General features: G+C 39.5%; 3 protein-coding genes across 7 annotated transcripts in view; 2 read left to right on the forward strand and 1 right to left on the reverse strand.

The window, feature by feature from the left end:
- Positions 1–24,848, forward strand: part of LOC105255672 (homeobox protein unc-4) — a 112,269-nt gene that overhangs the window by 55,769 nt on the left and 31,652 nt on the right. The window lies entirely within an intron of this gene.
- The window catches only part of LOC105255671, a 100,979-nt gene continuing 81,230 nt past the window's right edge, over positions 5,100–24,848 (reverse strand). For all 3 annotated transcript variants that reach the window (XM_025410863.1, XM_011265096.3, XM_011265097.3), the window contains 3 exons: positions 7,180–7,421; positions 6,869–7,001; positions 5,100–6,582 (listed from right to left, as the gene is read on the reverse strand). In XM_025410863.1, the coding sequence (XP_025266648.1) occupies positions 5,807–6,582; positions 6,869–7,001; positions 7,180–7,421 (1,151 nt within the window). In that variant the 3' untranslated portion in view covers positions 5,100–5,806. The remainder of the gene's footprint in view (positions 6,583–6,868; positions 7,002–7,179; positions 7,422–24,848) is intronic.
- Positions 22,624–24,384, forward strand: LOC105255669 (phospholipase A2). Its single transcript, XM_011265095.3, has 4 exons — positions 22,624–22,948; positions 23,252–23,411; positions 23,489–23,632; positions 23,971–24,384. The coding sequence occupies exons 1-4, from the start codon at positions 22,792–22,794 to the stop codon at positions 24,218–24,220; spliced, it is 711 nt and encodes a 236-aa protein (XP_011263397.1). The 5' UTR covers positions 22,624–22,791; the 3' UTR covers positions 24,221–24,384.

Raw genomic sequence — 24,848 nt, forward strand, 5'->3', positions numbered from 1 at the left:
TCGCGATTTATATTCGCCGTCGTTCGCCGGTCGTTCGTCTCCTGGTGTAAGTTTCGCCAGTTTTTTTTCCGCGACGGTGGCGGTTACGGCGATACGTTTACCGGCGGAAACCCGGCGTTGAAACAATGAACCGACCAACCGGCGTGCTCCCTGCAAATCTCCAGACTTAGCGTCCCCATTGTCACCCCTCAGTTCCTCCCTCCCCGCCGGCCCTTTACCTCTCTCTCTCTCTCTCGCAGCCTCCCCCTCGCGCGGGGGTGCGAAGGGTGCCTCGCGGATTTAGACGGCCCCGTCGTCATGGCAACGTCGGATGGCGAACGCCGGCCTCTCGAACCTCTTGTTCCGCGCGCACGAACCGGAACGCGCGTTTCCGCGGCCGCAAACGGCCGATACGAGCGATCGTTTCCGCGCCGCGCCAAATCCCCCGTAAAAAGTTTGCGCTCCGCGCGTCGGTCATTGAATACAGATTAAAGTGCCAATCGCGGAACGCGATGGCTCCGATCTCGCCGGGAGGTGAATGAGAGACGGACGTCTCGCGTCGCCGAGGAAAGTTGAAGCGGTGAAAGCAAATCGGGGGATTAAGGACGGAATGAGAAGTTTTTTTTTTTTTAGAGGCACTCTAGTGAAATTAATTAGACTCCAGTAGAGGGAATTTGAATCGCACAATGATGATTTGATTAAAGGACACACGTTTTTTTCAGAGTTCACGTATGTAAGGTTCTAATGATACATAGTTTTTGATCATGTAACTTTGAAATCGCGTCTATCTTTTCTTATTTTTTTTATAGTGTCTTGATTAAGTTCGATGAGATTTTTCAACTTTCACTTCTAGGAATTTTCAAATTTTCTATTTCTACTAATTTTTGAAACCGAGATAGTTTAGATTCTTTGCTTTCTGTATCCTTGAATTCTGCAATATTTTTCGATTCTCTTATTTTATTCTCTTATTTGATTAATTATAAATTTTACAACTTTTTTCAGCTCCAAAGTCCACATATATAAGGTTCTAATGATTTATATTACGTTTTTTGATCATGTAACTTTGAAATCGCATCTACTCTTACTTTTTTATAGTGTCTTGATTAAATTCGATTAGATTTTTCAACTTTTATTTCTAGGAATTTTCAAGTTTTCTATTTCTACTAATTTTTGAAACCGAGATAGTTTAGATTCTTTGCTTTCTGTATCCTTGAATTTTGCAATATTTTTCGATTCTCTTATTTTATTCTCTTATTTGATTAATTATAAATTTTAGAATTTTTTTTTACTTACTTAGTATTCTTTCCTTGAATCAATTATTGTTTCTTGAATTTTTTTGTCTGAAAATATTGAAAATATTCCCTCTAATTCAAGTCGAAAAGTTGCGTCTGTCAAAAAAATAAGAATCCCTACCATTGAATTTTGTCATCGGTCTCCCGACACCCGACGTATTTCATCCAGCGACGCCGACGTCGTATATTTCAGCCAGCGGCTGCGCCTGGATTTATCGTTTTAATTTCTGACGGGATTGAAGCGGGAAGAAAGAATAAAGATATCACGGATACCCGGGGGATCCTTTTCCGCGGAGAACACGAAACAAAGTGGAAGAGACGAGGTATACATTCATCACGAGTTATTAACCAAGGTAACAAAAGACGGATGAAAAAGAGACTGGATGATAGAATCAGCTGATCGTTACATTTGATTATAAACTTCTTCCGCTCCATTATTTTCAATATAATTAGTATCACTATCGAATTGTCATTTTCGGGGTAAATTATATCGCTAGAAACATTCCATGTGATTGTTAGTGCTCTTGCTATCTGCGAGCATTTTTGAGTCGAAGCGCGAGATGCGAATTCTTATCAAGGAATGGGAGAAGCGTATTACGTATTAAATTATGATCAGCCTGGAGGCGTCCTAGCGATATCCCGATACAACGGACAGGGGATGGCGAGATACGGGATGACTCCGTCGCGAAATTAACCCTCGAGATCAGCGCTGCTTCCGAGGGATAATTTCATTTGGCAGCGAGCCGCCGGATTCTAGCTGCCGCCTGCGGGCTGTCTGGCCGCCATTTTCCCTCTCGCTCTCTCCACATACGCAGTTTTTCCTTTTATTCATTGCAAAATTTATCCTTGCTGCAATTTCCTGTCCTACCTTGGACGGAGCTGATGAAACGGAATGCAAATTTCGACGCGATTTGGACGATTGTTCGATTTCGGTGGAAGCGCCGGGATTCTTTTCGAAAAACGGGAGTTAAACTTTTCCCGGAAGAGCTTACGAGTCGAGCTTTCACGATCGTGATAAACTCCCAAAGCCGGACGGGACAGCGACGATGTTACGGGTCAAGTCGGGAGACGAGGGTGTGGAAAAAAAAATAAGGTCCGCGAGGGGAGACGGTCGAAAGAACGGCGTGAAAACGTCTCCATTTGAGGAACGAAGCTCGATTTTTTTTCCAAGTCCATCTTTCGAAGTCCATCTTTATCCTCGGGGGTTATTCACCCTCGCGGATATCTCACCCTCGTCTGACTTTCACACGGGAAAACTTGAAACTACTCTGATTGTCGAATGCGAGGAGGACTTTGCTTATCTCGTCCATCGATATCGGGAAAAGTCACGAATTTTCTCTAGACTTTTAACACGTAATATTGTTTCGCGAAGCAAAATGCCGATAATTATACGCATTATTATATTTTTCCTGTATCACATTTTTGACAAGAACGAGGTCTATTTCTGTTTATTGGATACAGAAAAATGATTGCGAATTTCCACATCGCAGAAAATGGAGGAGAAAAGTTCCGAAGAAAAATTAAATCTCTTAAGAGATGACCGAGAGAGAGAGAGAGAGAGAAAGAGACGTGTTTCTTTCGACGGAAATTTCTTTATTAATGTGCCATTTCGCTCGACGTATTTTTCCACGAATATCCAAGGACGCATCGGGACCTGGAAAATTTTATTTTATTTCATCGTCATATTTTGTGTCATCGTTATATAAAATGAGACATAAATAAAACGAAATAAATTATAATGATGAATGTGTAATGTTATAATGGAACAAAATCTTGGCACACATCTCTCGTTCTCTCTCTCTCTCTCTCTTTCTCTCTCTCTCTCTCTCTCTCTCTCTCTCGCGAGCATGCAATAACGATCCCTTTCCCGGGGGTAGCTACCCTCTCTCGTACCTGTAACATCAATTAAAATTCTCGTGGTCGATGCGCCGCTGTTTCGCGCGATCGTCCGACGTTTTTAATTGGATTAGAGCGAGACGGCTAGAGCGGCCGAGGGGAAGGCGGAGGCTCGTTTCGAGGGTGCGAGATTGCAGGAAGGGGTCGGCGGGATATTTCAGAGTGGGGGCGATGCCGGGTTCGGCGGCGGGTAACTCAGGTAAAATGACAGAGATGAGCGCGAGATTCCGTTTCCCTTTTCCACCCGATTCCACTGAATTCGCCGGGAGAGGAGCATCCCCGGGAAAATGAGGGAATCAACTTTTCCATTGCGGCTTAATTCGTTTCCATTGAAAATTTCACGTCGCGTATGCAAAGTACCCCTTTCTTGCGAGCAACAACATTGTTTCGTAATTTTTGTTGTCGTTTCAAATAAATTGCGCGCGCGCGCGCGCGCGAATATTTTCGAAAAACGAATCATCGATTGTTCGATGAAGCGAAAGAGCGCAAAGTCGTGGAGGAGACGTCGTCGGGGATATTTCGATCGAAGGGCTTCCTCGCCCTCGGGTTCGAGGATCTCGTGAAGATCGCGATAAACGAACGATCCGCTTCGCGCGTCGCGTCGCATCTGCATTCGCAACACGCCGCATTAATTATGTATTCAATAAATTTTAAACGCATTGAAATGAATTCAAATTGCAGATTAATATTAAACGGCGTGCGCTAATTGGCCGGCCAATTATGCGGCGTTAATTAAACATTAGATGCGACGGCCGCTAATTCGAGCACGATGCGACTCGCGCGATCTACAGATCTCTCGTCGACCTTAGGGGAGGAAATTTACGTTAGGGGCGTCATCTGTAAGAGGGTGCGATAACATTTTCAGCCAGTTATAGTACCATCGGCCGAGTCTTTCCCTCGTGTACCGACTGTGAAAGCGCAAAATAACTCCCGAATGAACCTTTCTTTGCGCAGTTCGTTACCGACATTTCAACAGAATCGATATTTTATCGATAACAATCGATATATTTTTGAAAAAATCGAATGGTATAAGTTTAATTAAGATTCCTCTACTGATATAAAATAATATTCGCCAGGTTTATGCATCGTAATGAGTTGCTAATAATTACTGCGAGGTATTGAACACCTCGACATTTATTTCTAATCTTGCACGAATAATTAATAACGCAATAAGGGAGGAGAAAGGGAGAATGTTGTTTTATAGAAAAGGAATATTTTATTACACTCAACTACGTTACAATATATTGATGCATGTAATTATGCGGGCGCACATAAAACATCTTTTATCTGTTGAGTTATCATCTTACATATAAAGAAGGAAACGCAAACAGCGCGGGCAAAGATCGAATTGAAAATACGAGACCCTCCAGCAAGTAGCGTTATCAACGAAACCAACATGTTTATCTCTGATATGTCCTCGATTAGTTAGATACAAGGTGCTTGGAAATCGCCGAAAGAAATCCGAGAAAATCGAAACCTACTCAATTTCGCATTGATCAATATACCTTCTTTTTTGTTATTATTAAAGAAAAAAAAATATACCGAATATCCGCCCGAGTATCCCTCTCACGAGTATCTTGATTATATCGACCACCGAATGTATTACAACGTATTGACTATATTAATATCCCGCTCTCTTAAACTGAATCAGTGAAAATGTCACTGGTCGAAATAGTGACGATATTTCAACGAAGATCAGTAAGTATTTCACTGATCTTTCGTGAAAACGCTTTGTTATTTTATATTTTATTAATCGTGAGATTGGCTAGTATTCAAATTCGGAATTATATGTATTTTACACTTGTTTACATTCTTAAGATGTAATAAAATTATGAAAAATGAAGAAGATTCTTAGCCGAATTGAAATATTTCTTCAACAAAATATCCTGTCCTTTTCTTCTAATAGAATAATAAATTTTAAATATATATTATTATTTTTCTTATAATATAACACGCATTTTCAAGTATCATCGATGAAACAGTTACATATTATCTACTACTAATATTTTTAATGAGATTTCGCCTTTTGCAGCGCTACAACTAAAATAATTTATGATAATGCAATGCGACTTCATAATCAACGAATACACTGATTCCATTTAAGAGAGCACCTTACACAGCTTTGTTCGATTGGTTATGCAGCTGAGACGCGATTAAAGTTAAGTCTTAACAGCGAGTGACGGAGACATTATTTTATTCCTTGAATATATAAAATGATAAGAGCAATTTCGATTTCGTGTATCTTTACTCCTCCCATTCGACTCGCGTGGTGTGCGTTGTTGACACAATGTTATTGACGGAAAGTTACGTTTGAAACTCCACGCGAATTGCATTTAAAAATTTTGCCCTTGAAATCAATTGTATCTCCAAACATCATCTCTTTGGCTTCTTTTCAAGTTTACGCTCTTCCTTCGCTGAAGCCTGCAAACAAGAACGTTTCTTTCGTTTCATACACATTGTTTGCGCGCGATTGGTAGAGCTACGTTCCGCTGGTAGAAAATCTCCCTTTCCTCTTCAAGTTCCCTTGTGCGCGCAATCTGTGCGTCCTCCAACCCATCTCGAGTAACAGAGCCGAGTTTCGGCTACAGTGGGGTCTCCTCTTCTTGGAGTTATTTCGGGGTCGGAGGCGGGGGTGGTGGTCATACAGCACTTCCGGTGTAAAAGCTCGTCTTGCCGGTCAACCCGGATGCTCGCTTCTTCCTCTCGCATTCCATCGTGCTGAAGGTGTTTTGAGCGATCTGCGACTTGCGCTTCGGGTTCTGCAGGGTCATGCTGCGCTGGCTGGAATTGGAACTGGAGCTGGTACCGGGTTCCGATACCTTGAGAATGCCCGAGTGTATCGTCCCGAAATTTTGATATATGTACTGCGACTGAATGGCCGACACGGACGTGTTTTGATTCTTCAGAGTGATCGGAACGGTCTGGCCAGCCAGACTATTGTATCTGGTGTCGTAACCGAACGGGGTGTCCAGCAAGGACTCGTTCTTGTCGACGTAGCCGCTCAGTCTGGAATCGAGAAGACCCTCCTTGTCGGCGAAACCGCTCAGTCTTGAATCTACGATCTCCTGAGTCTCGGTGGTTCTCGCGGAGAAGTCGGTAGTGTATCGCTGTTCCTGGCCCGACTCCTTGTTATCCGTGAAGGCGATCATGTTCTGCCTGGAGTCGGACAGGATCCGAGAGTCGATAAAGCCTTCCTTGTCCGTGAAGCCGCTCAGTCGAGAATCCACGACGTTCCCCTCGGTCTTGTCGAAGGTGTAACGCGGATCGATGCTCTTGTTATCTGGATAGGCCGGCAAAACGTGGGACAGGTCTGCCTTATCGACGTAGCTGATGGCCTGCGGATTCGAACCTGCACAGATATCGGGCGCCGACTTGCAGAGCAACGACGTTCCCTCTTCCGCTATTTTTTGAGGCGCTAGGACACACAAGCGCAGACTTATTTTTGTTCCAGAAATTGTAGCATATTATTACTATTGTACAGGGTGTCCCGCAAAAATTTTGAATTTCATTTCTTTTGCCTCTTTTTTTTTTCAAAATCAAAATCAAGGTCTTGGATATCTCTGATATTTCCTGATATTCTCTGATATTTATTAATATTATTTATTATCACGTGATTTTTCAATCTTTTGTGATCAGTTACGATTTATTATATTATTACGATATATGCGGGACACCCTCTCTAATTGAATAAATTCACCCACTTTTGGCTGGCTGACCAAAGGGTCGTGTCTGCGGCGGTCCTGGCGATTTTTGATGCGCCCGCACGAGATATTCCGAGCTGAGGCCTCTCTGCTCCCTCAACTTCCTCTCAGCACCCGGGACCATGACTCTCACCTACAAGAAAAAATAAAAACAAAAGGCATGAATATTTTGAAACGCGATTGCGAGATACGCGGTGATAAAGCTAAGAATCCACTTGTTCAACGCAATAGTAGTTTGCAGCGTTTTTCAAGTAGATTCATAGCTAAAATCGCCCGAGATAATCAACGGAAATTTTAATCGACAACTTCACCATCTCCTCGACCGTGGAAAAGCGCGCCATGTAACCGGACATGGTTAAAACGGCCGCCACTTCCGCGAGCATCAGCGCTAATCCCGAGAGCTGAAGGCACCAGCCGTAGTGGTACTGAGGTAGACCGTTATCGTCCATTTGCATGCCGGACGTAGACGGCAAGCTGTATTTTCCCGGCAGTTCCAGTGACGCATCCGATAAGGCTGATGCCAGAACAATCAGTCCTCCGCCCAAGGAAAGCCCTGAAATACGATTGTACATTTGTTATTTCACATCTTTACTATTCGTTTGGAAAGTAACGTTGGTGCAACAAGTTTAATATCTTCCCCTTTCATTTTTGGAAATATTTTTCAAAGAAGCTGGTCAATTTAATCTCACAGAAACGATCCATTTATATATTTTTATTTTTTTTTATTAATTTTTTGGGGGACATTTTTATTTATTCGCATTTTCTAGGAAAATATTTTGAGCCGCGGAAAAAATTGGAAATCGTGACTGGCGATTACAAAGATAACTCTTTCTTTGGAGCGCAACGACCGGATATCGCTCCGGTTCGATAAGCCATAAAGATTTCATTCCGGTCGCCGTCGTCATGGGAATCTCCCACATTTGTCGAGAGAAACGACGTCGCTCATATTGGGAAGCGCCCGTGGTTTACGGAAGATGCGGACGATCGAGTTATAATAAAAACGGGATTGGAGACGCGGGACACAGCTTATGAGAGGGAAGCAATTGTCCCTCTCCGATCTCCGCTCCTTGCCGCACAATGTTGCTCTCATGGATACTAAAACCCGACGTACTCTCGATGAAGAATCGTCGATGGCAAAATAATAATCTCGCATCCGGGGACTTTGAAAAGCGTTTCAGGGAGTTCGATCGAAAGCTTTCGCGCGGCAAAATGAGCGGTCTTGTTAGGAACGATTTAAAGTAATTTAGAGAGCGACCTTTTTACGAAGATTACATAGATTTAGTCTACGATTATTATCGGGAGAGTATCATCTTACGTTTCTCGCGAAAAAGCGCTTCGGATGCGCGCTCTTGCTGTAGAGAAGGATGAATTTTTAATGCGGCAATCGAGGGGGTTACAAAAAATTTGTCAAATTTGTCCACGAGTTAACCAGAAGGGTACGTGCACTGAGAAAAAATCTGGTTGCATTAATTAGAATTCTGGTAAATTCAATCAGTATGTCTGTTGGACGAACTAGAATTCTTGTAAGAATTACCAGATGAATCCGATTAATTTCTTCCTGTTAAATTTACCAAATTTTCTGGTTAATAATACTAAACTCATCAGCACCAAGTCGTCTAAAATTTTTTCCATCTAATCTCACAAAAGTCTGTTTAAATATTCTGAATTCCAACACGATTATTGCATAAATTCAATCAAGATTATTGAATAAATTATTTTATTGAATAAATTATTTTATTGAATAAATTATTTTATTGAATAAATTATTTTAAGTTCAGTTTGTTAGAAATTAAACTGATAAACAGTGATGCAAGAGGAGGATGCAGCTCAAACGCACACAATCAGAGAGCTAGCGTTCTCTTTCTGGCACTCCTGCTCGTAAGAGAAAAAAAATATACTTTGAATTTAACGTTAATATTAATTCTTTATATACATTTCATGGATAAATATTGAATACGAGTTAAGTTAAGAGCGGCAAGCAAAGAAATTAATGTAACAAGAAATTTTATAGATTTTAATCCAACCAGAAAATACTAATCAAATCCTTATAATAAAATCTATTAAACGTTCTAGTTATAAAAAATCGAGTCTTATTATGATAACTAGAAATTCTTGTTTGATTTAACCAAAATGCCTTCAATCATACACGTCTTGTTGGTACAATCGGACGATTTTTATCAGTGTGTGTATTTCGCCACGACGTGTTACACTCGTCTGTTTTTGCGCGAATATAAAGGATTAATTTTGTTATAGCAGTCGCTAATTCCCCAGGGGGCGCGCCTCCCTCCCCTTCCCACCCCTGCCCTTCCGGATGTATGCTTCTGTACTCGAATAATATCAGGCTGCGCGAGCGAATGCTACATGTATACGTACTGGCGGGTAACTTCCCAGTTTCTGTTCCTGTTTCCACGTTCGTCGACTAAATTGCAATTACTGTTAATTAATTGAGCAAAGGTTTGCATAGCTGTCGGCGGACAAAGCGAGGCGTGACTGCACCAGCGAAGAAATTCTAGACCACGTCGATTATGTATAATCTCGCGAACTGCATAAATAAAACGAAGGTCTCTAACGATCCAGCAAAGGGGAAGGGAGAGAGGGGAAGAGGAGAGAGAGAGAGAGAGAGAGAGAGAGAGAGAGAGGAAATCGTCAAGTGTTATTGCATGTCATTTTGTAAAATTAGGGGAATATAAATTAACTCGAATTCCAGTCCAGTCATTTTACCATCTCGTTCCTCAAATTTCGGTTGAATTTTCTCGTTAAAAAAACGACTTTTCCTTAAAGATTGAATTCATATTTGCATAATTCGAGTCATCTATCAAGATGTGTCTCTAATACTAGGTTTTTACGTCAGGATGGATATTAATATAAAAATTCAAATAATCTCTCTCTTTTGAAAATAAGTATCTTATGTCGGCGGCTCACTAGACACTTATTAAGATAGCTCAGTAATTTATCACGTAGCGTTGGAATTAACATGTATACGTGCTCGAGAATTTGGTTTACATCCTATCCAGGTCATCGGTACTTCCTCCGCAACCCCTGATTTGCGGGCGCTCGTTCCTCGCCGGGAAAGCAGGTTCATCAACAGTAATTACAATCTCTGCTCGTCAAACGGGGGACGAAAGTTGCCGGGTCATTGCATTCTCTTTCATCCTCCCCCGAGAGGTGACGCACGTGTACCTTGTACTCGGTCCCTTGAAAGTGCCTCAGATCAGAGTTGACAAACTTGATTCGTCTTATTGGAGAGCTCCTGGCTTTCACGGGGGGTAGGAACGGGGGCTGGTTCATCGTTGGCAGCACGCTCCGGCGATCTCGGCTAATCAAACTACTACCCGGCTACGAGGCTGGACATTCCATCGGAAGTGGCCGGGGATTTCCCGTCTCGTTTCTTGTCGGGTAGCCTGACGGGTGGTGCCGCGATGCATTCCGGAGATATTGGCAGCTGTTCGCATTGTGCTTAAGAGACATTTCACTACCATTACTTCGACGTCAACGGTGCCCTTATCAATATAGCTTCTTCGACCGGAAGGCGTGTTCGCTTCGAAAAAACGCTAGGATGAAAATGACATTTTCGGAGCGGAAAAAGAGCGATTCGATAATACTCGATTTCCAACTAAGTTTCATATATTGTCTCCTCTCGCTCAATAATCTGGATCAAAAAAACGTTAAAAGGTCCTACGGATTCGATACCAATCGACACCGTTAATAATTTCAGCGCTCGCAATAGCGCTAATAATAGCGGCGAAAATCGCGATAGCGATAAAATACGCGGAATGCTATGCGAACAATGATAAAAAAAGAAAAAAATTTGCGAAAAAAAAAAAAAAAATTGACGTCGCGTATTTCGAGAACGAGCACGTATATATACGTGTACATATATACCGTGCATGCATGCATACGCGGCGGACACGCGTGCCGTCCGTACACGGCACGATGATATGTTGCCAGTGGGTCAAGTTATTTAATCCCGCCGGTATAAACCATAGCCGGCACGTCCGAAATTTATGCACCGGAGCCGCGCCAGAATGCGCCACGCTGCGCGAACGGACCCGAAATATTCGCGCGCGTCCTCCCGGAAGACCCCGGGCTCCCTCCCTCCCTCCGGTTACGACCATCCCCGTTACGTTACGTTACGTTAGGGTCGCCGATAGCGAAGAAAACGCGCGCGATTTGCCCCTAAGTTCGCGTTGTCGCGAACTCCATCCCCGCGATTTACGGAATTCGAAGCGTTCGTATTTTTCCTCATTTTTGTTTCTTTTTGCTTTATTTATTTTTTTTTTTTTTTATGGATGTCCAATAAATTTTCGCCCCGATGTAACAGTTTATATAAACGATTACAATCAGCAAATTTTTTTTCTAGTTTCCAACCCGCCCGCGGAGGTGGTAGCTATTAATCATCGGCCAGAGATCGTCCGCTGTGTATTTTTTGCGAATTCTTTGTGAATACAGTGGCTTGACAAAGTTCTATCATTAATTGCAGTTATTTAGTATGCAGTTATAAAGTATATTTAAGAAAAAAGAAAGTGACTTTTAGATGTTATTCTTTAATTTTTTTTTTTCGATTAGCTTCGAGTAAGCCTCGTTTTAGCTCGAAAAATTTCAATCAGAGGCTTGACCGACTAAATAGGGGTTTTTTGCGGACATGTATTTTTCTCTCTCTCTTTCGAAATTCTCTTCCCTGGATAATTTTTACTTTCTTGCACCTGTAATTTTATTTTATACGTATTTAATTATCCCTCTTTCTTTACTTGTTTTTACCTTTCTCTGTCTGCGCGTTTTACTCCCGCGATGAATTAATTAAAATTGGATCCGACAAAATTTCTCGACGGAAAGCCGCGAGGGGCGTTTTACTAGGATCCGGAATTAATTAAAAAAATACGAACAACAAAATAAAACAACGGCTTGTCAGCTCGCGCGTTCATTCGTTCGCGCGTTGGTGCATTCCTCGTCTCGTTCCTTATATAACCGCGCATGCCCTAAATCCAGAAACGTGGATTCCTAGGGGATGCGGGCGGCTCGCTTGTCATCGCTGTCGCGGGAATTGGATCGGTCATTCGATATCGCGGACGGTATTCTCGAAATTCGAACGTCCTATATTAATATTAAATTCCGTCGGACTTAACCGAACGAGATAGCCGTGTAAATTACACGCGCGAATTACAGCCTTTGATCCTCCTCGCAAAATTTCCACCGCGAGCTGCCCATCTTTTTTCCCCTCTCGTTCAACTTCTAACGCCTCTAATTTTTTTTCACTTTTCCTTATTTTACTTTTCGATGTCCAACGGTCTCCCAGACCTGGCTGCTCGTGACCTAAATCCTCGCGTATTATTCTTTTATCGCAGATTTCTCGCGTATGAAACTTTAGCGGAAATCAAATAAAGAGAACATGTCGGAAAAAGATATGACATAGAGAGCATGTAATAAGATAGATGTATGTAGATATCCATGTAGGTATAAAATATATTTATAATATTATTAAAAAAAAAATCGCCCCCATCTCGAACGAGATAAAATGTTAACGTAAAACTTTCAGCCTTCCATTTTGTAAATATATTTTGCTGATTAACAATCCCCGGGTATTTCAGGAATTCGTTACGCGCACCTCCATGTATCGAAATATCGCGTGATACATCGATCGAGGTCGTATTACGGCGATTAAATCTAACGCGATATCCAATCGCGTATTGCTTTTGACATTGTCGGAAAACGATTAATTTTATAATTCCGCGTTGAATAAAATCTACCGAGGGGAACGAAAGGGAGAAGGGTGGAAACGAAGGGAGGGAGAGGGGAGGAAGGGGATCGGTTTGGGCTTTGTCCGTAAATAAAAGCGTATTAGCGAACCGTGGCCTCGTAATTCATAAAAATGATTAATGCCAATGGTGGGAGATGCTCGCGAAATATGCGAAATAATGCGCGAAAATAATGTCCCTCCCCCGTGTGTTTACGGGGAATTTTCATAACGCCGTGTGTATCGACGTTATCGCGCATATCTTTCCCGAACACGATGCGTTATTAATGCCGGGTATTAAAAGTGGAGCACACATACGTATACGCGCGTACGTACATACACACAATAATGCGTATCACGTCCATAGATAGAATTTAATTTAACGTCTGAGCACGAATGCTCCTCTCATTCCCTCCCTCTTGCGAATTAAATCTAACAATGTGGAAATTTTAATAATTTGCAAACCGCCACAAGTAGCGTACCATCATCGATTTGATTAAGCTATATAAAAAAATAGACTGTATTTTATATCGGCAAAATATTAAACGTCCAAGCTAAATCAGCGACGTCAGGATTCCATTAAACTGTCAAGCTTGTCGTAAAAAAATGTTTCAATAATTTTCCAAAATTATTATTGTGACATATTTCACTCGTACTCCGAATGTATTCACCACGTGTTGACCGAGTACTTTGATTCCGGGACGGTATTCATGTCAACGATGGGATTGAAAGTGTCGATGGAGAGTGACTCGCAATCAGCGCAGCGCTGAATTATTCAAGAAACGTTAAACGAGCGACGGGCACGCAAACAAGTTCGCGTTACGTCGTATGATTCGTATCCGATCGCTTAGCGTAACTAGACGCATCGATGTCGCATCCGGTTGCGATTCGCTATCGGACCACCGTGCAAATCTATCCGTCGATGCTCTGATTCTATCTCGCTAGTAAGTAATTCGCACGGGAGCTCTAAATAAATTGGGATACACCGGAGGGTCGCGATGCATCATATCCTGGCGGCTTCGGTATCAAATTCTCTCTCTCTCTCTCTCTCTATCTCTTTTTTCCTCCCCCTGATACGCTATCGCGTGTCAAAAGGCCGCAAAAGTCAATCTCATGTGATTTAACTCTTTTCCAGTTTTATCCTTCAGGTAGCGAAATTTATAAAAGCGATTAAAATTTTTCACACAAACACAACTTGGAGGAGATATAGATTTATTGTAGTTAGATAGAAAATTTTTAAAATGAAATTCACTTTCTTCATTTCTTAAGAATCACAATTAAATTGGAAAATTAGGTTTATTGGAGTAAATTTTCTGGATTTCTTTTTTTAATTTCAAAATTAAGGAAAGCAGAAAGAGAATTAGAAATTAATATCAAAATTCTTTTATTTAAAAAGCAGATTATTTCCCGAACACATTTGAAGCTGTATAAAAATATTTTTAGATATGTCTAAATACTTGAAAAAATGTCAAACATAAAAATAATGTAACATAATATAATAATATAATAAATCAATAAAATAATATAATATAAAAATATAAAAACAATATAATTTAATATAAAAATATAAATATAAAAATTAAAACCTTTTAAAAAATAATTCATAAACTTTGAAACTTGCAAAAAAATTCTAAAAAATCTCTGAAAATTTTTTTTAGGAATTTTTAACAGCTTTGAGGTATTTTTTGTATTACGTTCGTAAACAAGAATATTTTTATAATAAAGAAGATTTACAGAGAACTCTCCCTCGGAAATACACTGGATCCAGATTTCTCGATGCTCCTTCGAAAAGTCTGAGATACACGTTGGTCGCTTTTCTTGCGAGTCGAGTGGCGTAACGTCGAGCACGTACTAAGAAGTACATGCCACGTTATAATAACGACGTCGTTAGACGACTCGGTCCTTCATTTTAATATACAATGATCCGCGGAGAACTCAAAACAGAGCCGCGGCCTTTTAGAATCCGCGAATCTCCGCAGAGGGTGATTTTTAAAGGGATGGGCGCGAATTATCGCTCTTTCAGCGAGATCGTATCTTGGCGATTTACGATGATTTACGACGATTGTCGAGAGAAATTACTTAATCTTTCTCGTGAATCGGCGTGTGTCGTCACAATGCCACCCATAATGGCTCGTGCACAATTTACCGGGGACGTGGAGCCAGGCGACGCGAGAAACCAAACAATCGATTCACCCGGTAGCGTCTTAGAGCAGCTGATGTGGGGCATATTTGTGTTCGTTCGAGCGTGAGCGAGCATTGTTGCACGTTGAACGCAATAACAAGCTGCATTAGAGTATCTCCTGGTATCGTCCCCGTTCCATCTCCAAAGAGCGTACGATAATGTCTTCCATATATAATGCATCCCCTGTTTTCCATACAGGCCGTTTTCGCCAGATAACGCATTTATTGCATTGCATCTTTTATCTCTTATTACGTCGATTTTTTTCTGAATATTCTTTAATTTTTTTTCGCTTTTTTCCCTCATTATTTATAATTCTTTACCATGCGTCTAATGAATTGCTTCAGCATTTGATTCGCTTGCGATAACCTATTTCCCTGGGGATTGAAACATTTTTGCTCTTAAGAATAAAGAGTTGAAAGATTTATAGAAGATATTATGGAATATTTTTTTTACAAAAAAATTCTAAAAAAAATGCACTTTGTTCTCTTTTCCTCTTTTACCGAGTCATTAAAGAATAAAATAATTGAAAAGTCGGATACATATTTGAAAACGCAAAACTATCGAAAATGAGGCAGACAGTCATATTCTCGGGAAATGAGAGCAAATAAACGAGATCAAAGAACTCGGAGGCTGCGATGGTTCTGGGATATCCCGCATGCATGCAGGTGCAATTTTGAGCTGTACACTGGTAATTAGGCAACCGCAATTAATCACACGCGCATCAAATATTTGCGTAGGCGCGGATGGGGTAGGGGAAAAACCGCGCTTTATATACAAACGTACTGCAATTTATCATGTTTCGCTCTCATGCCGGATTACGTCGTCTCTCGGTTTGATGAACTTTTTCTACGTAGTTAGAAACATTACATCGAAAACATGAAAATATTTTTGCCGCATGTCAAAAGTAATCTTTGAACGTATCCGTAAATTATTGTGCGAATTGGAACGTGCTGTCAATAATTGATCATCGTGTTTTGTCATTGTTATTAAATGTATTATCTTATTAATCTGTTTTGCATAATTGTAAACCTTTAGGTATTGTAAAATTTAAACATTTTTACTGTCAATTTTAATCAAGACACCAGCAGAATTGGCAGTTTTCGAAACATTAATTTACATAATTTTATTCAAACATGAGATGTTTGTAGGCTTGAAGTTAAATATTTTTCGGCACAATTTTGAAATTAATTTGGAATATTTAAAATTTTTATTCTCACTTTACAGAAAGAAGAAAAAACTCATAATCTAATCTTTTAATTAGATGAAGCAATCATTCTCATAAGCTTAATGCAAATTTAAAAAGTTTTTAATGATGAAACACATACTAATTAGGAAGCATGTTTGCGAGATAATAATATTTAATCTTTATTCAGGCAAAACAACGCTGGGTCTGGCAGCTCGTCGAGGCATCATATTTTGTTTCGTCGCGGCTGCGAGGAGTTACGTTATTATTGAGGCAAATAGAAAGCGGCCATGTCTCATACCGTCCCTTAATTTAATTATGGTCATTACCAAGCGGAGCGGCCAACTTCGCGCGAGTTATTATAAGCTTACAACTTGCATTGTAAATTATTAACGTCTCTCCAGGCGTAGCTGGATCGCCAATACGGTGGCTCAAAATAATTCGGCGCTTGATAACAGCGGTCGCATTCCTCGAATAGGAGCCGCTTCTTTATTAAGGGAGGCGTGGGTGGCGCAATTTGAATAAGTTCGAAAAGGACGCAGTTTGCCTGCGGGCTTTTGAGACGGAAGGGGAAGGAAGGAAGGAAGACAGGGGAGAGGAGGCGGCTGAGTTTATTCAAATTGAACGCGACAGAGGCAAAATGTCTGACGTGCCCGCGGGTTGTCAACTTTCCATTTTAAGTTCGCTGACGTATTGAGTCGAAGTTTGCAACCGCGTAGTACTTCCGGAACTAGTCCACCGTCCCCGGGAGAGAGAAAGAGAGAGATGGGGGCGACCGATCCGTTCCGACAGGTAAAATATTGTTCAGTTATTCCGCGCCGCATTGATTCTAGATATTGCAGCGGGTTGCGTGCCCCCGCGGACACGGCTGGAAAATATAAATAACAGTGACGGAAGTGCACGGAGATCAATGAATAATGGAGAAATATTATTAATGGCCAACTATCTCCATTCTACTTTTTCCGAATTTTATTTTTAAATTAATCGCCCCTATAAATATCTGATCTCCAGACTTCGAGGTGAATTGCAGAAATTATGCGTATCATCGGAATTGAAAATAATATTCATATAACATGTTGAAATGTTAATTCGTTTATAGGAGAATTTTTTGGCAAATTTTAATACACTTTTTTCTTGCCATTCGACTTTCTGTTTAAAAGTCTTACTTTCGTGCACGATTGTAAAATGTCTTCCAATAAGGTAGCGACGAGATTATTTATTAATGAAATATCTTTTATCGAGAAATAATTTCGAAATAAAATCCTTCAAAATTACCCCGATAGTCTAGAATTTTTAATCACGAACTTCTCGTGTCTTCGTGTCATGAAAGATTGCGAGCTGGCTTTTCCACGACACAATGCAGCCGGAAAATTTAGTCACGCGGTCGACAGTTTTCCCTCGCGGCCTTTATAATAAAGCTTAATCTCCGTCCTACGCTACGGCGTTTTAATGAACGCGCCGCTTCAAAGCGTTTACGAGATATATGGAAGATCTCTCTCCCTTTTTTTTTTGTTTTTTAATTTGTTTGTGCCTGCTGTTTCGCGTTGCGTCGCGATTTCTGCCCGAGAGGGAGCCGCGGATTAACATTTATTAAAAACATAGATTATGCACATTAACGGAGCTTGGAGAACATTTTGCAACCCTCCTCGCGCATTTAACCGCGCTAAGCTAAGAGAGAACGCGAATAAAAGAAATTTTATTATCTCCCGTTAAAAGCTTCCGCAACTTTTTATAGCGTGATGCCTTGTTTTTTTTTCAGAAAAAAAATCTTTGAACATTTTTGGCGCCTACTCAAAGAAGTGTCTTAGATTCAATGCGGGATTTGGCGTGGATTAATTATTATTATTATTATTAATATTATTATCGGACATGGATTTTTAATAGAATCTTTGAGTGGCATTTGCCGAGTCTTTCTTGCAAATGGCGACATGATAGGAATCTCCAATTTTCACACATTTTAATTTTAAGTAAATAAATTGTAGTTAAAATATCGGGACATTTTTCTTTATTACACAAGTCTTTTTCATTATGCGCTATTTTTTTAATATTTATAATTCACGTAGATAAAAGATATCTAATGTTAATTATCAAAATGAGTCGCAACTTTTAGGATGCTGTGAAAAAAAATTAATTTTTCAAGGATCTCTAATGGATATGGCGGCCGAAGTACTAATACCTCCCCGATCTCGCGACTTTCTATTCGAAATAAAAGCGGTGAATCAATCTGGCTAAAACCACGGCTTTCCAGGAAATTCCGTGTCGGAATTTCGGGAATCGACGCGGCGTAAGCCTTCGAAAATCCGGTTGAGGTCGGGACCAAGATCCGGTACAATATAAATCAGAGTCCGACGAAGAGAGCGCGTGTCTCACAGCTCGAATACCGTTGCTCTCTCGTCTTCCCATCGATATCTTTCCCGTCGGTCTCTCTTTCTTCCGTTTCCCGCCTCTCCTGCTACGTAATTACGGGCCTTAAGGGTGCAGAACTTACGAGCTCTTTTACCGTCGTGGCTGCCGATCTCGCTGTCCGACAAAAAGAGCACGCGCAGTAAAAAAGAAACGTTTAAAGAGTCGGGAAAGCTTCCCGCCGCTTAAAGCGGGGATTCTCTCGCGGATGGTTGCCCGTAAAAGCACGATGGCCGAAGGAGGCGAACGATGAAAGGGTTTATCACTTTCCAAAGGTCCAGTCGCGAGGATAAAAGGAAGGGAAAGACGAGGGAAAGAAATTCGGATATTATCGAGAGGTCTCGTTGTATTTAAGTATTTCATTTGCACCAAAAAGTGTGATGTTAGTTTGTCTGCAATTTTCTGCCAGCAACTTCCTTGAAAGAAAAATGTATACTCCTTCGAGAAATTTAGAGCTGCAATTTTTAACCGCAAGACACCTGAAAATATCCCTCTCTTTCTTTTTTTCACTTTTCGACTATCTCTCATTATTATTAATCATAATCTTTTATTATTATTATTTTATTATTACTATTCGCTTTTCTGAAATTTCGCGTATTTCAATTTGACAGTCGAAATTATTTTTCCAGCGTCGTTCGTGAACGACGAAAAGTTGTTTCGCGGTCGTGCAACGTTTTCGTTCGGAGGAACAAGAAACGGTGAGCAAACAGGACGAGAATAATCGTCCTCACGTTCGTACACACAGGAGAGGAGGGAAGGAGGGGGGGGAGGGAGCGAGGGGGAGGAAGCGAGGGAAAGACGGCGGCGGCTTCTCACCCTTAGCTCGAAACAATCGCAACTATGCCCCAACAATTTATAATTCCGCCTTGCCAGTTCTCCATCGTTCCCTCGGTGAGGGATTGCCCCTTTCCCTTCCACCTATCGCGCTGTGCACAGTTAAATGTTATTACTTCAGTCGTTGCAGATAATTTCCCTCGTTTGTTCGCCGAAGTGGATTCAGCTTCGCTTTGCTAGGCCCGGCTTCACGAGAAGCTGTCAATTTGAATTCACGCGAAAACTACGGGGTAGCGACGCCATTCGTAGAAGTAACGCCGGCTTTACGCCAAAGCGAGTCGAGTAGTTAATTATTTCCTTACTTTTATCGACGCGAGATAATGAAAGAGGAAGTCGAGGAATTTTCACTACATAAAATAATACACCTACCTGTTAATTTCAGTTTTGTACATCGATTATTCTCTGCAAAATTAGAATTTTATTATGCTTCTGGGCTTTAGAAATGCATTTTCGTTTTCATTCGATGCTCGAGATATTCGAAAAAAAAAAAAATATATATATCTGTCGAGAATCTAAAATAATTTATCGTTAAAGATTTATTGATAAAGATATATACAAAAAATGCATGCATTTTATTACAATATTAATTGTCTTTTTTTTGAAATATATTTTGATTTGATATAACGAGAAATTAAATTTACGTTTGATATAATAAAACTTTCGGTCGAGGGAAACCGCACACGGCGGTACGTTTCCCAGCAATCGTTGCAGAGTGCAAAAGAGAGAGAAGGAAGAGGATCCGCTTTTTAGTCGCCGACATTTTTGCTCCCTTCCCGCCCCCATCCCCATCGGGCGGGGTTGCGTGCATCGGTGACTGCTGGCCTTGCACTAGCGCTCTTTTCTCCGCGGTAAGCACTCCCGGTAATGCGCTTCTTGGTGCATTAACCTGAACCAGGCAGCACGCATATACATGTATGTACGTCAAACCTTTTGTATCCCTCCTTCCCCCATGTCCTTTCCCCCCGGTGCACAAACGCGAGCGCCGGGTTTAATGCAAACCATCCTCCGGGGAAAAGAAATGAGCTTCCTTTCTCTCCCCTTGACTGTGCCTTTCGCAATCTTCATCGTAATCGTTAATCGTTCTTCATGGCTCTTATGCCATCAGTTGTATTACAATCACCTGAATTGCTGACGCAAATTTTTCCGCCGGTTTCATCTTAAAACAACGCATTATGCGTCTTTCCTTTAACGATATTTTTGCAATATGTCTAGATTCTTCACGAATAATCTCATTTATTAATAATAATAAAAATATAAAGTATAGATACAATATACGAAGGGGGACTTAAAGAATCTGATACAAAGAATTTGTAAGAAAAATTTAAAATTTATGAATCGACACAGGAAACTAAAGGAAAATATCCAAAAAAGTGAAATAACCAAATAAAATTAATAAATTGCTTGCCAATGAATTTGTGACGCTTTAACATTACCAGAAAAATAATAATATAATATTAATAATTATTAATATAATAATTTATATAATATAAATATAATCCATCAATACTATAAATTTTCATAGAAATCGCTGACTAAAATAAAATACATGTAAAGATTGAATTAAATTAATTTGATATTGAATTAAGAGCTGCATTTGCTAAAAGATGCCGCGCGACTATCTTCGTGAAAGAATTTTTGATTAAACTTGCAATTAACTTTTTTCATATCTTTATTCTATCCTCATATCCTTCCGAACTTTGCTGCTCGCAATTCCGAGAGAAGATTTTCGAGAGTGAGAAGAGCATCAGAGTAAATGCAAGGCAGGCGGCAGGTAGAAAACCTTGAAGAACGAGAGAGGAACGTGAAACGAAAACGGATGTCGCGGTCGAGGGGGACGAAATCGTTAAAAGGAATGCGCAGTCGAGCGAAAGAGGCCTCGAGAGAGATTGGCAGTGGGGGTTGGTCGGCCAGTTGAAATAGTGTAGAGAAAGCTCTAAAAAGCATCGCTCCAGGAAGACACCCGCCACCCTATTCCATTTCAGTTCTTCGGTTTCTTGCCTCCAAGAAAAGAGAAATTTTTTTCTTTGACCTCGGCTTCAACTTTACATTAATGATATTAATCTTTAACAAATTAATAGCTATATTAATCGTTCCTTTAAGTGAATTCAGATAGAATTTTACATGTACGTCCTTTTCCTCTCTTCTTTCTCCTTCAATATTAAATATTAAATATGTTGAATATTTTATATACTCTTGATATTTCACTTTTATTACTATCATAAAATTAATTGGAAATTATTGAAATTGAAAAGTTTTTAAATCATAAATTAAAATAGGGAGAAAGTATTATTATAATATAAATTAATATATAGCAAAACAAAAAATTAAATTTGAAATAAATTTATAGGAAAGCAATTAAAAGAAAGATTTTTAAACATTTTTAACATTCAGTAATAACAGACTGTAAACTCTCATTCTGATCAATTTATTCTGATTCTAATTATGTCATGTATATCTTGATTTAGAAATCATTTTATCGCAAGTGTTTGATATTTGCGATACTGTGTGTCTTTTAAAAAATTAAATCGTGACTTAAATTTGCAGAATGATACCGAGCGTTATCGCTAACAGCAGCTCAAAAATCCGACCTTGATTTGTTTGAAGATAATTGCTCCTTTTTCTGCTTTATTTTTTTTAATATAGCTCATCTAATATTTTAAAAAATTTTTTAAGGTTTTCAAAAATATATTTCTCTTTGACTGTTATTTCTTTTTTCAGTTTAAAAAAAGCGTGTCAATTTCTTGTTTGAAATTTTATTATAAAACTAATTCGCTAATTAGATTGATTTTTCATATTTTAATTGGCTATTGATTCTAAAATTATCAAAATTATGAAAAAGATAATTTGTTGAAAAAGATTAATAATTTATAAAAACATTTTCCCTCATTTTTAATCTGCGATTATATATAATGTATATACAAGTATTTTATTTTCTTACTATATATCTGAAAAATTATAAATTCAGTATATTATGAATAAATTGAAGATTTTGGAAAATTATAATTTCTTAATTCTTCACTTTTTGAACGATTCATAATAATATAATTTGAAATTATAATAGAATAGAATTTTATTTATAATTTTAGTCGTATAATACAAAAAGCATTTTTAAACATGCAAGATTGAAAATATATACATATATATAAGATATATATTAGGACATGTGGCGCATAAAATTATGGATAAAACTCTATTTTGAATTTTATCGCGTATTATAAATTGTAATTATAAAACTTTATCCACACGTTGAAAATTCAGTTACTTCAGAAACTTGAGTCCTGAGTTTGAGTAATTTTGAATAATTTCTTATCAATCTTTTGATATCGCAAGGAAATTGGCGGTTAGGAAACTCGCGATAAATAAGACACATGTGTACACATTAATACACATAAAGATTGGTACATCATAATTCTTATTTCAATGGATTTTCGCTCAGTTGCGTTTTATACTGCGCGATATTAACATGCAATTTCGAACGTGAATAGACTTCGTAACGCATTAAAAATTGCAGACTTGCAAATATTGTTTGCTCCAAGCGATCATAATTTCTTGTCACCTCGTTGTTAATAAACTATACTATTTATCTCAAAATGACGCGAATCCGTGCAATTAATTTGATCGCATTTTGCACATTCGTATTTTTTGTTGATAAGAACAGTGTAACGGAAGCTCATAGCTTGAAAGATTATTTGAAAGGTTTACGTAGCCTGTCGCAACTTAAGAATCTTCGACATGGAATTCTCCCAGGTAAATATTCTTATTTTGCACTAGAAACATAAGTATTTCAATTATTTGACATTAGATTCCAATCTTGGAATTTGTGTTATTTAAATAAATTTCTATAATAAATAATGTATCAATAATATAATAATTTATACAAATTATATATTATTTTGATTTTTAATTAATCTTATTTATTTGTATATATATTATCTTTTTTCATTTATTTTATTTTATTATAAAAATTATATACCTGTAATGTCTAAATTTATTATTTAGCGTCACACGTGGACATTAAACGAGTCTGCTTATTCGTATTCGTGTTTATAGGTACGCTTTGGTGCGGGCTGGGAAATATTGCTCGCAATGATTCTGAATTAGGTTTGTACAGCGAGATAGACACGTGTTGCAGAGAGCACGACGGCTGCGAGGATTCCATAAGCTCCAAAGCTACAAGATACCGACTGTACAACAAATACTTCTGCAGAAGGTAATTGCGATTACATGAGTTTATACGTGTCGCGTTACGGTCGTTAAGCGCGCGAACTCACTTTTGACTTTTCGCAGCTCGTTATGCGAGTGCGATTTGCAATTTTACGATTGCTTGATGCGAATACGCGGGCTGTACGCGGCCGCTGTGGGAAAGGTATATTTCAAAAAATGCAACCAGTGCTTCCGTACCTACTACGATCCTGAGGAATGCATAAAAGAGTAAGTGCAATAAGTGCGATGAGATATACGAGAAAGTATGCGAGATATTTGAATTGCACCGAGAAAGAATTTTATTATGAAATTTAAATGAGGATGATACGACAATAGAATGCTCGCTGGTCAATTATCGGTTCAACATGAGACGGTAATGTCGATGATTTTTCGCTACGTTCGTTACGTTACATTCGCTCTCTATTAACGGGAGCGGTATCACGTTCGCTTAATTTGTTATCCATCAATTAACTGGCGAGTGAAAAGTGAGCCGACATCGAAATTGTTTGTTATTTTGACATCGATTGATTTCTCATCAAACGTTAATTAATTACATCGTTCATTAGGGGCCTCGATGTAACCGAAGAGATGGATCGTAAGGGTCGTCGCGTTTTCTGCGCAAAGTTTGACCAAAATCCAAAATGGGGACAACGACACAACGTTACTTCGCCTCATAGATCGATCTACGTCGACGAACTTTTAAACTGGCCGGATGATGAAGTCGCGCAGTACGTTCCACAATCTTATCCTCCGAACGATAGAAGATACCCCGTCGAGGAAGACGACGCTATGAGAGATATCGAAGATAATTATTAATGAATTTTCACGTCGCACTTTGCGCTCGCAGATTCGCCAAAATTCTCGAGAACAGCAATCTTTTAACCCATTCAAAAAGTTATTTGACAATTCAATCTAAATTTTGAAAAGTCAAAATAAATGACGCCAGTCGAGATGAAGGATACACTCCTTTTTAATATATATAATTTTATTATTTATATATTTAATTAATAAAAATCTCTATTTTAAGAATTTTCTATTCGATGATTTTGAAATATTTATAAAATAGTCCTCTTTCTTGGCTCCTCATTTTATAACAAAAATTTTTCGATTCCTTCGCAAATTTTTCACTTGTAAAAGTGGGAGTGGATCGTCCCCGCTGCCGCTTAAATTGCACATACCTAAATGACATTGGCACTGGAGAGAATCCTACCCCCCCGAGTACGATTCCGAAGTCCGCTCCGAAATTGCTTCGTCCTCGATACGGCGGCCGTTCGCGAGAGTTGCAGAGGGGGCAGGGGGTTACTTGAAAATCCGTCGAGAATTTTATCGCGAGGCTGTAGACACGGGCGGTCGAATGAGCGAAGCTATCTCCATTCTGCGATTTTTTTTTCTTTCTTCGCTATACTCTTTTGCAGCTTGGGAAGTGCTACCCTCGGAGTCGCGT

Source organism: Camponotus floridanus, unplaced genomic scaffold (genome assembly GCF_003227725.1).
Source record: "Camponotus floridanus strain SB8 unplaced genomic scaffold, Cflo_v7.5 scaffold35, whole genome shotgun sequence".
In the NCBI taxonomy this organism is placed as follows: Eukaryota; Metazoa; Arthropoda; class Insecta; order Hymenoptera; family Formicidae; genus Camponotus; species Camponotus floridanus.